The 15,664-nt window shown below is 37.7% G+C and overlaps 1 protein-coding gene across 1 annotated transcript; it reads right to left on the reverse strand.

Moving 5' to 3' along the window:
- Nucleotides 1-4,938: 4,938 nt before the first annotated feature.
- LOC127539736 (DNA-directed RNA polymerase III subunit RPC4-like) lies at nt 4,939-12,546 on the reverse strand. Its single transcript, XM_051964040.1, is given in 3 exon segments — nt 4,939-5,378; nt 11,800-11,868; nt 11,871-12,546. Coding segments are annotated over 3 exon segments (1,185 nt in total).
- Between the last annotated feature and the right edge of the window lie 3,118 nt (nt 12,547-15,664).

Consider the following 15,664-nt stretch of genomic DNA (forward strand, 5'->3'; position numbering starts at 1 on the left):
GGGCATCCACTCAGTTTCTAGTTTCTGGCCACTATAAAGAGGACTGCCACAAACATTCTTGCACATATAGATCTCTTTCCCTTCTTTAAAATCTCTTTGGGATATAAGCTCAGTAGTAACAATGCTGATCAAAGGATATGCACCAGAATGGCTGAGTTTCCAGACTTCTCAACCCAGAAATACCAAACAGGAATTGAAAGATTAGCAGAAAAGATCCAAGTAATCAGAATGGGAACCCAGCATACAATCCCAGCTCTAGTTTGGACCCCAGTGTCAGTGAGTTAGGACCTCTGGATTAGCAGCAATGATGGAGACTTCTGGACCTCTCAGCCTGGGGACATCAGGGAGAACTCAGAAGGTCAGTAGAGAGGGTCTCTGGCATTGAGGTGGAGATCTGTGGTACATTCACCATTAGAGCCTTAGCCAGAGGAGCCCCATCTTGGGCTATCACACTAAATCTCACAGCTACAGTGGGACAGAGACAATCCTAACAGTTTCTGGGCAGAAAAGAGGAATTATGGTCTGATTTCTAGAAGGATTTCTGAAAACAGCAGCACAAGACCCCGGAAGCTTGGGACAGTGAAGCTTCCACCTTGGAAACAGAACCTCAATTAAAAAAAAATGTTAAAAGCATAGAAATAAACTAGGGAAATGATTAGAAAACAAAAAAAAAGTTTCTGATCATTGAAAGTAATTATGGGGATAAGGAGAATTAAAACACACTTTCAGAAAATGATCGCCTACATTTCCTACATCTAAATCAAGTCAAATCTCCTACATCTAAAACCTCCAAAAAAAAATTAAAATTGGACTCAGGCCATGGAAGAATTCAAAAGGGAATTTGAAAATCAAGTAAGAGAGATAGAGGGAAAATTAGGGAAAGAATTGACAGAGGTGCAAAAGAAAACACAAAAAATAAATGAGAATACTAACTTCAAGGGTGGAGCCAAGATGGGGGAGAAAACACACATTTCTCTCTGACCTTCTTTATAGCCCTCACAATAACTATGAAATCCAGCCCCCAAATTAGCTCTGGATGGGCACAACTCACAAATTTTGGGAGTACAACAAATTATCAGCAAAAGATAAAATCAAAGATCACCAAAAAAGGTCTCTTTCAATTGGAAATGGGAAGGAGTGGTCAGTAGGAAAACACTTTTGAGAAGGGACAGGATGAAAGGAGAGAGAGAATAAATGGGAGAAATACAATTAGCAATAGAAATTAAAATATTTTGAAGCAATTTTTTTCTAATGGAATATTAATGTTGCCTGGGAAATGATGAGCAGAAAGCTCTCAGGGGAAAAAAAAATAAACAGTCCTTCATGAACAAAGTGAAATATACTGCATTCAGTACAATAACAATGTTCTGGGTTGACCAGGTGTAAATGATTTTGTTATTCCCAATAGTACAATTACCTACAACTTACTCTGAAGGACTTATGATGATAAATCCAATCCATACTCAGAGAAGGAACTGATTGAGCCTGAATACAAATCAAAGCATTCTCTACTTTTTTTCCCTTAATTTTAACTTATTTTTTCTTAAGAGTTTGTATTTTTCATTAGTTTGGGAGGTCTATTTTCTTCCACCTTGACTTTTATGGAAATAATTTTGCATAGCTTCACATGTGGTTTCTTAATTGTGGTTGGGAATAAGGGAGAGAACCTAGAACACAAAAATCTTAAAAATAAATATAAATGAACCAATGGCAAGTGAAATGAGCAGAACCAGAATATCTTTATATACACCCACAAGAAGATTATACAATTATTAAATCTGATGGACATGACTCTTTCCAAAAATGAGATGATTGAGGCCAGTTCCAGTGATCTTGTAATGAACTGAATCATCCACACTAAGAGAGAGGACTGTGGAAAAATGAGTAGGGATCACAACATGGCATTTTTATTCTTTTTATTGCTGTTTGCTTGCATTTTATTTTCTTTCTCATTGTTTCCTTTTACATCTGATTTTTCTTGCACAGCAAGATAATTGCATAAATATGTATTCACATATTGAATGTAACATATATTTTAACATGTTTAACATGTTGCTATATAAGAATGGGAGTGGGCAGAATGGGGGGAAGAAGGAGAAAATTTGGAGCATAAGGTCAGTGTTTTTTTTTTTTTTTTAATTCCATATAGACTTTTATTCCATTAAATGCATGAAAGCAAGTGAGTCAAGATACGTGATCCAGATGCTCAGACTGGAAGGCAATCTTGCTTTCCTTCTTCTTTACCCTTGATGACATCTAATTTGTGGCTCAGGAGAATAGAGAGAAGAAGACACTGATGCAGGAAGACTGATTTATTGTGACTCAAAACTTAAGGCACACCGAAGAGAGCATGCTGAGCCATTTGACAAAAGATATAACTCTCACATTCCCATCAGGAGTTTTAAAGGGTCAGGACCAGTGATGGCAAATCCTGGTGGGTACTTAACACCTTTGAATTTGGGTTTAAAATGTTTTTATTCTTCATCAGAAAGAGATCACTGAGTTTATCATGGAAAACCTTTGGCACAAAAAGTGTTCAACAATTCTCAAAGAGCAGCTGATAACAGCTGGCATTTATGCAGTACTTATATTATCTCATTTTATCCTCTTAACAACCCTGGGAGGTAGATGCTGCAATTATCCCCATTTTACAGAGAAGGAAACTGAGGTTGAAAGAGGATCAATATCCTGCACAAGGTCACTTGAATGATAAGTTAGGTTGATTTTGAGCTCAGGTCTTCCTGATTCCAGCTCAGTGCTCTGCCCACTGGGCCACCAACTGCTTGAAAAGAGGAGCAATAATTGCGACCCAGAGAATCAGGATAAGTCAGGTTTACCAGCAATTCTTGTCTGCTGAGTTTCCCAATCAACTTATGGAAATCTTGTCCAAACTGACAATGAACTTCCAAGGAAGCCTCTCCCCAGTCATCTAACTGGTCCCAATTTTTGATTTCACTGTTCAGAGACTATACAAAGATAAATCTTCTTCTACATAGAACAGCAACTGTTCTGCAACTTAATTCTGAGGAGAGGTTATGACTACCTATGATCACATAGCCATTAACTGCCAAAAGAAGGACCTGAACCTAGGCCCTCCTGTCTCCAAGTCTAGTTTTCTAACCAAACTTTAGTTTTCTAAACTGTTTTTCCTATAATAAAAGAGAGATGCATGAACTTGCTAGTGATGGGAACAAATGGACAGAACAATACCCAAATGGTTATTAATCTTTGTAACCATTTACTGACCAAGAGGTTCATGGATGATAAGACCAGGGAAAGCCTCAACTATGACTAATGTGGTAGTATAACAGAATAAAGGTAAGCATTTGTTATATGAAACCAATTTCCTCACCAGGGCCACTTAGAAGAAGAGAAAGGATCATCTTTATGAAATCACACCCTACTGTGACCTCATTCGTATTCAACCAGCAGCTTAGTAGGCTCAGGACAAAGGGCTTCTGGGGCACAAGTTTCTTAGTATCAATGGAATTCTCTTCTCCTAAGAAGTTATACACTAAGCTCTAACATCACTTCTATGGAAAGGGCCTTTAGTAACAGCCTACAGATGCAGTGACAGACCCAGCTTTACACCTCAGATATATTTGTGCCAGCTATAATTGTGCCTTTGGAGATCATATGGCTAGAGAATAGAGTTTTAGACTAGATTTTTTTTCCCTCTATCAATCCAGAACTGCATCACTACACGTTCCTCGAACAATGCAATGCTTCAGGAACAACTTTAGGAAGAATATCTGAAAGTCATGTATTTCCTACTTCCTGAGGCATGTAGTGTGCATGATGACACTGGGTCATCATTGTTTGTAGCTGATGTTGGAAGAAACTCAGTACTGACAGATTCTACTAAGAAAGGAAAGGAGAGGCCAGCTTCTCCCCAAAGGGCTATCCCTTGGAGGGATCAAACGCTCAGTGATCCAGGACAACCTGTATACTGAAGGCAGTAATACCATGGGCCTCCAAACATAAAAGCCAAACAAGGAAAGCCTGGCTGTGACTGTGATCCAAGAAGAGTAGGAAAGAGAGGGGAATAGAAGAAGAGTCTCTCCAATTCAAGGCTTTTGGAATAGTATATTACATCAGGGTGAGCCTCCCTTTATAATGTCCATCACTTTTTTTCCTATCCAGGCTTATGTCAGCCTTTGACTAGGGTGGTGACAATACCTCAGGGCCACCACAATTATTCCCTTCTGAGAAGAACCTGCTACTCTGGCAGAGAAAAAGTACTACAGCAGTTAGGCATGGGATGGGCTCACCAAATCATTCAAGAGCACATGAAGATGAACAGTGAATTGACAGAAGTTTCTCTATTCATGCCTTCCAAAAGAGCCTATACTTTAGCAAACGTTGGCTTAAGCATCCATGGGAAAAAGGTATCCTATACAATTTGTATATCAGAACCTTTAAAATGGTAGGTTTTTCCTATGTTTTCTGCTTCAGAGGGGTAAAGCTGGAGCCTATTCTCCTGAGAAACAGCTGACAAAGGATTAGAGGAGGAGTTGGAAGTCTTAGAACAGGAAACACCTATACTTCCCTCCAGGAGATTCAAAAGAGGAAAACCAAAAGAAATAGTCTTATTTTCCATGACTCCATTTGGGTTTCGACTGCCCTTCAGCACATATGGATACAATCAGTAGCAAAAGGGGGAGACATAAATATACAGTATAAATAGACTGGGCACAAGCCCATAAATACAGCAGCAGGCATGTGCTTATTATTTCCATTTTCTTCAAAGGCTTTCAAGCCATTCATCACCACTTGGGAAGAAGTCCTTGAATCCCTACAATCTCTGGATAAGCAGCCATGATATTTATCAGAGACAGGAGTTGGAGGTTTGAATGGTCTTCTAGGTCCCAAATGAATTCAGGAATGAAAATCCTAGGCAAAGAAAATGGCACTCCTTTCCCTTTCAGTTGGCTGGCTTTACTGCTGTTTGTGATCCAAGAGAGATTCGAAATCAGGGGAACACACAAGCTTGTGTTTTACATGGCCCAGCACTGTCAGATCACCTGTTCTGCTATCTCCAATGCCCACAGACACCAGCTCCTGCAAAAAGGAGCAGGAAGTACCCACTGTTACATCTAGAGTAACTTTGCCCAGAAGCAGTTGCATCTTTCCTGATTTTCGGATAAGTAGTTTTCCCACTTGACCCTCTGTCAGGTCACTCAGTGTACATAGGTTCTCTGCCAGTTTAGCTTCCCGGTATTTCTCTGACTTCACAAGCACCATTTGCCCATCTTCTCCTTGAACCTCTGTCTTAATGGGTTTAATGTCCTGGGAGGGAGGTTGACCAGGAAGCATGTCAGGAAGCTGCAAGAACAAAAGCTCTTTCTCCTTGGCAAAGCTCAGCTCCCTGAGTAAGTGTCCACAGACACATCTTTTTTTTTTTTTTTAATTTTAAATTTTTATTTAATAATTACTTTATATTGACAGAATCCATGCCAGGGTAATTTTTTTACAACAATATCCCTTGCACTCATTTCTGTTCCAATTTTTCCCCTCCCTCCCTCCACCCCCTCCCCTAGATGGCAAGCAGTCCTATATATGTTGGATATGTTGCAGTATATCCTAGATACAATATATGTTTGCAGAACCGAACAGTTCTCTTGTTGCATAGGGAGAATTGAATTCAGAAGGTATAAATAACCCAGGAAGAAAAACAAAAATGTAGATAGTTCACATTCGTTTCCCAGTGTTCTTTCTTTGGGTGTAGCTACTTCTGTCCGTCATTTATCAATTGAAACTCAGGTCTCTTTGTCAAAGAAATCCACTTCCATCAAAATATGTCCTCATACAATATTGTTGTTGAAGTGTATGATCTCCTAGTTCTGCTCATTTCACTTAGCATCAGTTCATGTAAGTCTCGCCAGTCCTCTCTGTATTCATCCTGCTGGTCAATTCTTACAGAACAATAATATTCCATAACATTCATATACCACAATTTACCCAGCCATTCTCTCATTGATGGGCATCCATTCATTTTCCAGTTTCTAGCCACTACAAACAGGGCTGCTACAAACATTTTGGCACATACAGGTCCCTTTCCCTTCTTTAGTATTTCTTTGGGATATAAGCCCAATAGAAACACTGCTGGGTCAAAGGGTATGCACAATTTGATAACTTTTTGGGCATAATTCCAGATTGCTCTCCAGAATGGTTGGATTCGTTCACAACTCCACCAACAATGCATCAGTGTCCCAGTTTTCCCGCATCCCCTCCAACATTCATCATTATTTTTTCCTGTCATCTTAGCCAATCTGACAGATGTGTAGTGGTATCTCAGAGTTGTCTTAATTTGCATTTCTCTGATCAATAATGATTTGGAACACTCTTTCATATGAGTGGTAATAGTTTCAATTCATCCTCTGAAAATTGTCTGTTCATATCCTTTGACCATTTATCAATTGGAGAATGGCTTGATTTCTTATAAATTTGAGTCAGTTCTCTATATATTTTGGAAATGAGGCCTTTATCAGAACCTTTAACTGTGAAAATGTTTTCCCAGTTTGTTGCTTCCCTTCTAATCTTGTTTACATTATTTTTGTTTGTACAAAGGCTTTTTAATTTGAAGTAATCAAAATTTTCTATTTTGTGATCAGTAATGGTCTCTAGTTCATCTTTGGTCACAAATTTCTTTCTCCTCCACAAGTCTGAGAGATAAACTATCCTGTGTTCCTCTAATTTATTTATAATCTCGTTCTTTATGCCTAGGTCATGGACCCATTTTGATCTTATCTTGGTATATGGTGTTAAGTGGGGTCCATGCCTAATTTCTGCCATACTAATTTCCAATTATCCCAGCAGTTTTTATCAAATAATGAATTCTTATCCCAGAAGTTAGGGGCTTTGGGTTTGTCAAACACTAGATTGCTATAGTTGATTATTCTGTCTTGTGAACCTAACCTTTTCCACTGATCAACTAATCTATTTCTTAGCCAATACCAAATGGTTTTGGTGACTGCTGCTTTATAATATAATTTTAGATCAGGTACAGCTAGGCCACCTTCATTTGATTTTTTTTTCATTAATTCCCTTGAGATTCTCGACTTTTTATTGTTCCATATGAATTTTGTTGTTATTTTTTCTAGATCATTAAAATATTTTCTTGGAAGTCTGATTGGTATAGCACTAAATAAATAGATTAGTTTAGGGAGTATTGTCATCTTTATTATGTTCGCTCGGCCGATCCAAGAGCACTTAATATTTTTCCAATTATTTAAGTCTGACTTTATTTGTGTGGAGACTTTTTTATAATTTTGCTCATATAATTCCTGACTTTCCTTTGGTAGATAGATTCCCAAATATTTTATGGTATCGACAGTTATTCTGAATGGAATTTCTCTTTGTATCTCTTGCTGTTGGGTTATGTTGGAGATGTATAAAAATGCTGAGGATTTGTGGGGATTTATTTTGTAGCCAGCTACTTTGCTAAAATTATGAATTATTTCTAATAGCTTTTTAGTAGAATCTCTGGGGTTCTCTAGGTATACCATCATATCATCTGCAAAGAGTGATAGTTTGGTTTCCTCATTGCCTACTCTAATTCCTTTAATATCTTTCTCGACTCTTATTGCCGAGGCTAGTGTTTCTAATACGATATTAAATAATAATGGTGATAGTGGGCAACCTTGCTTCACTCCAGATCTTACTGGGAAAGGTTCCAGTTTTTCCCCATTGCATATGATGCTTACTGATGGTTTTAAATATATGCTCCTGACTATTTTAAGGAAAAGTCCATTTATTCCTATGCTCTCAAGTGTTTTTATTAGGAATGGATGTTGGATTTTATCAAATGCTTTTTCTGCATCTATTGAGATGATCATATGGTTTTTGTTTGTTTGGTTATTGATATAGTCAATTATGCTAATAGTTTTCCTAATATTGAACCAGCCCTGCATTCCTGGTATAAATCCTACTTGGTCATAATGTATTATCCTGGGGATGATTTTCTGTAATCTTTTTGCTAATATTTTATTTAAGATTTTAGCATCAATATTCATTAGGGAGATTGGTCTATAATTTTCTTTCTCTGTTTTCAGCCTACCTGGTTTAGGTATCAGTACCATGTCTGTGTCATAAAAGGAGTTTGGTAGGACTCCTTCATTCCCAATTTTTTCAAATAGTTTATTTAGCATTGGAGTTAATTGTTCTTTAAATGTTTGGTAGAATTCACATGTAAATCCATCTGGTCCTGGGGATTTTTTCTTAGGGAGTTGGTTGATAGTTTGTTCTATTTCTTTTTCTGAGATGGGACTGTTTAGGATATTTACTTCTTCCTCTGTTAGTTTGGGCAAGCTGTATTTTTGGAGGTATTTTTCTATTTCATTTAAGTTGTCGAATTTATTGGCATAAAGTTGGGCAAAGTAACTCCTAATTATTGCTCTAATTTCCTCTTCATTAGTAGTGAGTTCTCCCTTTTCATTTTTGAGACTAACAATTTGATTTTCCTCTTTCCTTTTTTTAATCAGATTTACTAAGGGTTTGTCTATTTTGTTGGTTTTTTCATAGAACCAACTCTTAGTTTTATTAATTAATTCAATAGTTTTTTTACTTTCAATTTTATTGATCTCTCCTTTTATTTTTAGAATTTCAAGTTTAGTGTTTGACTGGGGGTTTTTAATTTGTTCCTTTTCTAGCATTTTTAGTTGCAAGCCCAATTCATTGACCTTCTCTTTCTCTATTTTATACAAATAGGCCTCTAGAGATATGAAATTTCCCCTTATTACCGCTTTGGCTGCATCCCATACATTTTGGTATGATGTCTCATTATTATCGTTTTCTTGAGTGAAGTTATTAATTATGTCTATGATTTGCTGTTTCACCCAATCATTCTTTAGTATGAGATTATTTAGTTTCCAATTATTTTTTGGCCTACTTCCCCCTGGCTTTTTGTTGAATGTAATTTTCATTGCATCGTGGTCTGAAAAGGATGCATTTACTATTTCTGCCTTACTGCATTTGAGTTTGAGGTTTTTATGTCCTAATATATGGTCAATTTTTGTATAGGTTCCATGAACTGCTGAAAAGAAAGTGTATTCTTTTCTGTCTCCATTACATTTTCTCCAGAGATCTATCATATCTAGCTTTTCTAGTATTCTGTTTACCTCTTTGACTTCTTTCTTATTTATTTTCTGGTTTGATTTATCTAATTCTGAGAGTGCAAGGTTAAGATCTCCCACTATTATAGTTTTACCGTCTATTTCTTCTTGCAGCTCTCTTAATTTCTCTTTTAAGAATTTAGATGCTACCCCACTTGGTGCATATATGTTTAATATAGATAGTGCTTCATTATCCATGCTACCCTTTAGCAAGATATAGTGCCCTTCCTTATCTCTTTTAATTAGGTCAATTTTTGCTTTAGCTTGATCTGAGATCAGGATGGCTACCCCTGCTTTTTTGACTTCACCTGAAGCATAGTAGATTTTGCTCCAACCTTTTACCTTTAACCTGCATGTGTCTCCCCGCTTCAGGTGTGTTTCCTGTAAACAACATATTGTAGGATTCTGGCTTTTAATCCATTCTGCTAACCGCTTCCTCTTTATGGGGGAGTTTACCCCATTCACATTTATGGTTAGAATGACCAATTCTGTATTACTTGCCATCTTGTTAACCCCGGTTTATGCTTTTCTCCCTTCTTTCCCCTTTCCCCCTCTTCCCAGTATTAAGCTTGTGAGCACCACTTGCTTCTCACAGCCCTCCCTTTTTAGTATCCCTCTCCCCGCCTTAGAGTTCCTCCCCCTATCTTACCCCTTTCCCTCCCAGTTCCCGTATTCCCTTCCTCTTAGCTTATTCCTTCCCTTTTCACTTTTCCCTTCTCACTTTTCAATGAGGTGGGAGAAGTTTCACCATAGATTGAATATGTCTTAAGATTTTTCACTTAAAGCCAATTCTGAAGGCAGTAAGATACCCACTATATTCATCCCCCTCCATTCTTTCTCTCAGATATAATAGGTTTCCTATGCCTCTTCATGAGATGTACTACCCCCACTTTACCCTTTTTCTGGTACAATGTCCTTTCCACATCAGTTTCTAGAACAAGGTATACATGTATTCTTTATACATCTTTATAGCTGAAATATAGTTCCCAAGATTAATCTTTACCTTTTTAGATTTCTCTTGAGTTCTATGTTTGTAGATCAAACTTTTTGTTAAGTTCTGGCTTTTTCATCAGAAATAGATGAAATTCGCTTACTTCGTTGAATGTCCATCTTCTTCCCTGGAAAAAGATGCTCATTCTCGCTGGGTAAGTTATTTTTGGTTGCATACCAAGTTCCTTAGCCTTTCGGAATATCATATTCCAGGCCCTTCGATCTTTTAATGTGGATGCTGCCAGATCCTGGGTGATCCTTATTGTGGCTCCTTGATACTTGAATTGGGTTTTTCTAGCCGCTTGCAATATTTTTTCCTTCATCTGAGGGTTCTGGCATTTGGCCACTATATTCCTTGGTGTTTTGATTTTAGGATCCCTTTCAGTGGGTGATCGATGAATCCTTTCAATGTTTATTTTTTCCTCTGTTCCTATGACTTCTGGGCAGTTCTCTTTGATAATTTCCTGGAAAATAGTGTCCAGGCTCTTTTTTTCATCATGTTTTTCTGGGAGTCCAATGATTTTCAGATTGTCTCTCCTGGGTCTGTTTTCCAGGTCTGTAGTCTTCCCCAGAAGGTATTTCACATTCTTTTCCATTCTTTGATTTTTTTGGATTTGCTTGACTGATTCTTCTTGTCTCCTCGAGTCATTCAATTCCAATTGTTCAATTCTGATTTTCAGTGAAGTATTTTCTTCACTCACTTTTTTAACATCTTTTTCTACTTGTCCTATTGAGTTCTTTTGTTCTGTGGAATTTTTTTCCATTTCGCCAATTTTGTTTTTTAGAGAGCTATTTTCTGTTTCCAGTTCACTAATCCTATTTTTCAAGGATTTTATTTCTTTATCCACTCTCTCTTTAAATGACTTCTCCAGGCTCTATTGCCAAGCCTCACTCTGTTTTTCCCATTTTTCTTCTAGCTCCCTTGTGAGAGCCTTTTTAATTACTTCTATGAGGTTCATCTGTGCTGAGGAACAGATGATCTCCTCCTTTGGGGATTCACCTGGGGACTGTCTGTTTTTAGTTTCCTCAGGATTTAGAGTCTGCTCTCTATCTGTGTAGAAGCTGTCAAGGGTTAAAGTCCTCTTCAGTTTCTTGCTCATTCTGTCTAATAATCAAAGACAAACTAGCAAAGAAAAACAGAAAAAAACTGGAGTCTTTCTTTGGGGGAGGGGCTGGGTGTGTTACCAAGAATCCTCTCCAGACTGCGGGGGGCAGCAGTGAGGCACTAGCAGGACTGTGCTGCACCTGCGCTCTGAAATCCCAGAGCGTGCTGAGTCACTGTGGGGGGGAGGGGGAAGAGGGGGGCGGCCAGGTCCCGAGAGACTCCAGCTGTTTGGGGTTGTATTCTTCACCCCTGGTGTTTTTAGCTTCTCTGCTGGGCTGCTGACTCGCTGCCAGGGCAAAGTATCTAAACCTGTAGCGAAGCTCTCCCCGCAGAGACGGCTGCGATCACTCCCCACCCCCTTTCCAGTCTGCTCCCGCGCTCTCACTGCCACTGCCCGCTGCCTCGCCTGATCTAAAACTGTCCCAGCCCTCCAGTAAAGACAGATCTTTCTTGGTGAATCTCAAGGATGGCTTCTCTTGGTAACTATTTGTGGGTTTTTTTTCAGTCAAGGATTAATTCAGAGGCTTGTAATGAAATGGATAGTGAGAGAAAGCGTGGAGCTTATGCAGCTGTGTGCCTCCTCTCCGCCATCTTCCACAGACACATCTTGAGGAAGTCCAGGTACCACCCGGCCAGGCCTGGAGGGGGCACTGCTTTGGTCTCTTCCTCATCTTGGGGTTCCTCTTTCACTTTCAGTGCTGGCACATCTACCTCCCTGCTCTCTTCCTTCCCTAGCCAGGGCTTCACATCAGGTTCCTTGTTCTCTTCTTTAAAAAGCCACCCCAAGTGGGCCAGAGGAAGCTGCATGGGTTTATTGCCGGTGTCATTCTTGAGCCCCAGGTCATCTATAAAATCATCTTTCTCTAGCATTCGGAGAATTTGTTTTGTTTCCTCATCCGTTTCCCTCTTCTCCTTTTTAATGTTGATAATATGAGATGGGCCAAAGTCTGACATATCCACGGTCTTATGCCAGCTTCCTTTCTTTTTCATCATTTCTGCAGGACCCTGTTCAAAGATGGAATGAGACTGGATCACTTCTGGACGACCTCTCCCCCGACCATGCTCATCTCATTGCCAGTTTCGGTCCCTCTCTCGTTTTTCTTTCTTGACTAATATTTCTTCTTTTGGCTCTTCCCTGATCTTCTGGCTAATGATGTTAGGAGTGAAGGTTTTCTTCTTGAAGATCCCGAGGGTGAGGTCTCTGGAACGAATAGAAGGGAGGCGGCCCATGGTGAGGGGGGCCGGGGGCTGCTGTCGGATAAACCCCGGGGCCCCGACCAACGAAGGTTGGCCCCCTCTTGCGGGGCCCGGCTCCCCTGCAGAGCCGCCTTCTGACATCCTGAGCCAGCAACCTAGAGCCACGTGGCTGAGAAACCACGGAGGCGGGAAGGTATAGTGAACCTCTCACTGCAGCCTCCTCCTCCACCTCCATTTCCCCAACTGAGCCAGAGAATGGGGCGGAACCTAGTGTGTAACTCCTGGGACCGCCAATTTGGGCAAGGGTGGAAACTGGTCTAGCCCCGCATAAGGTCAATGTTGAAAAATTATACATGCACATGTTTTGAAAATAAAAAGCTTTAATAAAAAAAGATATGTAAAAATTGTTTTGATTGTGACTTAGGGAAAAAATTGAATTGATCACTGAATTATTTAATTAATTATTAGATCATTTAATATTATATTAATTGATAAAAGCAAAACAACAACAACAACAACAACAAAGGAAGGCAAAAAAGATAGAATTGCAAACAATATTAACCTACCCAGCAAACTGAATATAATCATTTGGGGTGGAAGCATTAAAAGTAAACATGAAAAAAGTAATCAGAAGTTACACAATATGGTTATTTACATTGTTATATTAGAAAATGATACGTGTAACTCCCAAAATTTTATTATTATTATGTCAGTTAGAAGGAAAGTAAGTAGATGTCATATGAATGAATCAATTATATTAGTATGATTTGAAAACTATGGAAAGCAAAGAAACATGCAATATTAATAATGGAAAGAAAAAGGAAGAATGGGGAAATTATTTCAAAAAAGAGGAGTGCAAGGAAGAGCTTCTAAAATGGAAGAGAAAATAATGGGGAGAAACAAACAATGTAAATTCACTTTCAACTGTTAAAAAGAAATATCTATCTACCCAAATTGAGTATGTGTATCTATGCACAAAACACACACACATAAATGAGATAGCAATCACTCTTGACTCCCCAAAAAGAGTTGAAACGAAGTTGTAAAGAATAAAGACAACTTTGGGGGAGGAAATGATAAAAGAAAAGGTAGGTAAAGGAAGGCAGTGGTCAGATAGAAAAATATTGTTTTGAGGAGGAACAGAATGGGGAGACAGAGGGGAATGAAGAGAGGGGAGGGAGGAAAGGATAAAAAGCAGGGAAGAAAGGAGGGAAGAGAAAGGAGAGATATACAAAGAGAAATAAATATAGAGAGTCAGAGACTTAGAGACTTGAAGACAGAGAAACAAATATAGAGAAACAGAGACAGAGAAACAGAGACATAGAGAAGAGAAAAAAAGGATAAATAGAATCACATAGAATATAGAGGAATACACAATAAAAATAACTGTGAGTGTGAATTGGATACATTCACCCAGAAAATAGGTATGGCTTAAAAAGGAGATTCTAACAATAGCTTATTTGCAAGAAAAAAAGAAAAAAAAACATTTGAAACAGAGAGATTGAGTTAAAATAATGACTATATCAGAATTTATTATGCTTCAGCTGAAGCCACAAAGACAAGAGTAGCAAACATAATTTCAGACAATGCCAAAGTAAAATAGACATTATTTGCATAATGGTTTGTGGGGAAAAAAAAAAAAAAAAACTTATATGTACTGATGCAAAGTGAAGTGAAAGAATCAGAACACACAGAAACATCAATATTATATTGACAATCAACTGTGAAATATTTATCTAATCTGTTCAAAATGATGATCCAACACAATCTCAAAAAACCTATGATGAAAGAAATTTTTACCTCCAGATAGAATTGATGAATTCTGACTGAAGATTAAATCATACCTTTTTTCAGTTTCTTTGTTTCTTTTATTTTTTTTCTAACATGATTAATAGTGAAATATCTTTTGCTTTATTTTACAATTTGTAATTCATATCATATTCTTACCTTCTCAATCATTGGGGTGACATTCTGAAAGAAGGAAAATAATTTGAAACTAAATTTTAAAAAGATTGTTGAAAATTAATGATAAATGAAAACATTGATTTATATTGCCTTCATTACTATTTATTTTCCACTTAACTTACTGTAATTAATGCATTCCTGATGATAAACTACTCACCAGAAACATTAATGTAACCATGATTTCCCTTTGTGGAATACTGAGAATTTAAAGAATTTTGATTTGTCAAATTGGAGGCAAGAAATAAACTTTCTTAAATTTTTTTTTTCCTATTGATGTGCCCTGACAGGATTATCCACACCCCCCCTACTCTACCCCTCTGCCCACACCCCCCCCAGGTCTTTTCCCCCTAATGAAATATATTATTAGTTTCTTTAACTCTGTGCAACATTAGTCATTCCTAATATAATCAGCCATCTATTCATACTTTCTGTGGCTCTTTATAATACTAAAATAAATGTCCTATATTTTATAACATATTTTTTCTTTTTTTTTAAATAGCTTTTTTTATTTACAAGTTATACGCACAGGTAATTTTACACCATTGACAATTGCCAAGCCTTTTGTTCCAATTTTTCCCCTCCTTCCCCCCTCTCCCTCCCCTAGATGGCAGGATGACCAGTAGATATAACATATTTTTTTCAATGATGAATATTTCAATGATAAAAATTGTCTGTCTTGGACACTATCATTGAAAATATGAATAACTGTGGTTTACTTAGATCTTTTCATGAATCAGAAAATCCAAGCAAAATCAAAAATTCATAAAACTTTATGGTCAGAATTCAAATAACATCGTATTTGAAATCAGAAATATAAAACATTTTTCTTCTCTTCCAACACAGGTGTGTGTGTGTGTGTGTGTGTGTGTGTGTGTTTGTGTGTGTTTGTGTGTGTGTGTGTGTGTGTGTGTGTAGTGAATTCTTATTTTAAAAGACCCCTAAAAGGTAATTGGAATATATTGCATTTTTTAAAGAAAGAGAAGCATTTTTTTTGTTATTCTTAACATTTTATATTCTCATACATAACTTTTGAACCATCTGTACCATTGCTGGATCTGTATCCCAATGAAATTATAAAGGAAGAAAAAAGACCTATATGTGCCAAAATATTTATAGCAGCTCTTATTGTAGTAACAAAGAATTGGAAAAGGAGTGGATGTTCATCAACTGGGGAATGGCTGAACAAGTTGTGCTAAATTAAGGTAATGTAATATTATTGTTCTATTAAAAAAAATGATGAACAAGCTGATTATAGAGAGGACTGGAAAGATTTACATGAACTGATGCTGAGGGA

The sequence above is a fragment of the Antechinus flavipes genome, chromosome 6 (assembly GCF_016432865.1).
Source record: "Antechinus flavipes isolate AdamAnt ecotype Samford, QLD, Australia chromosome 6, AdamAnt_v2, whole genome shotgun sequence".
NCBI classification, from domain to species: domain Eukaryota; kingdom Metazoa; phylum Chordata; class Mammalia; order Dasyuromorphia; family Dasyuridae; genus Antechinus; species Antechinus flavipes.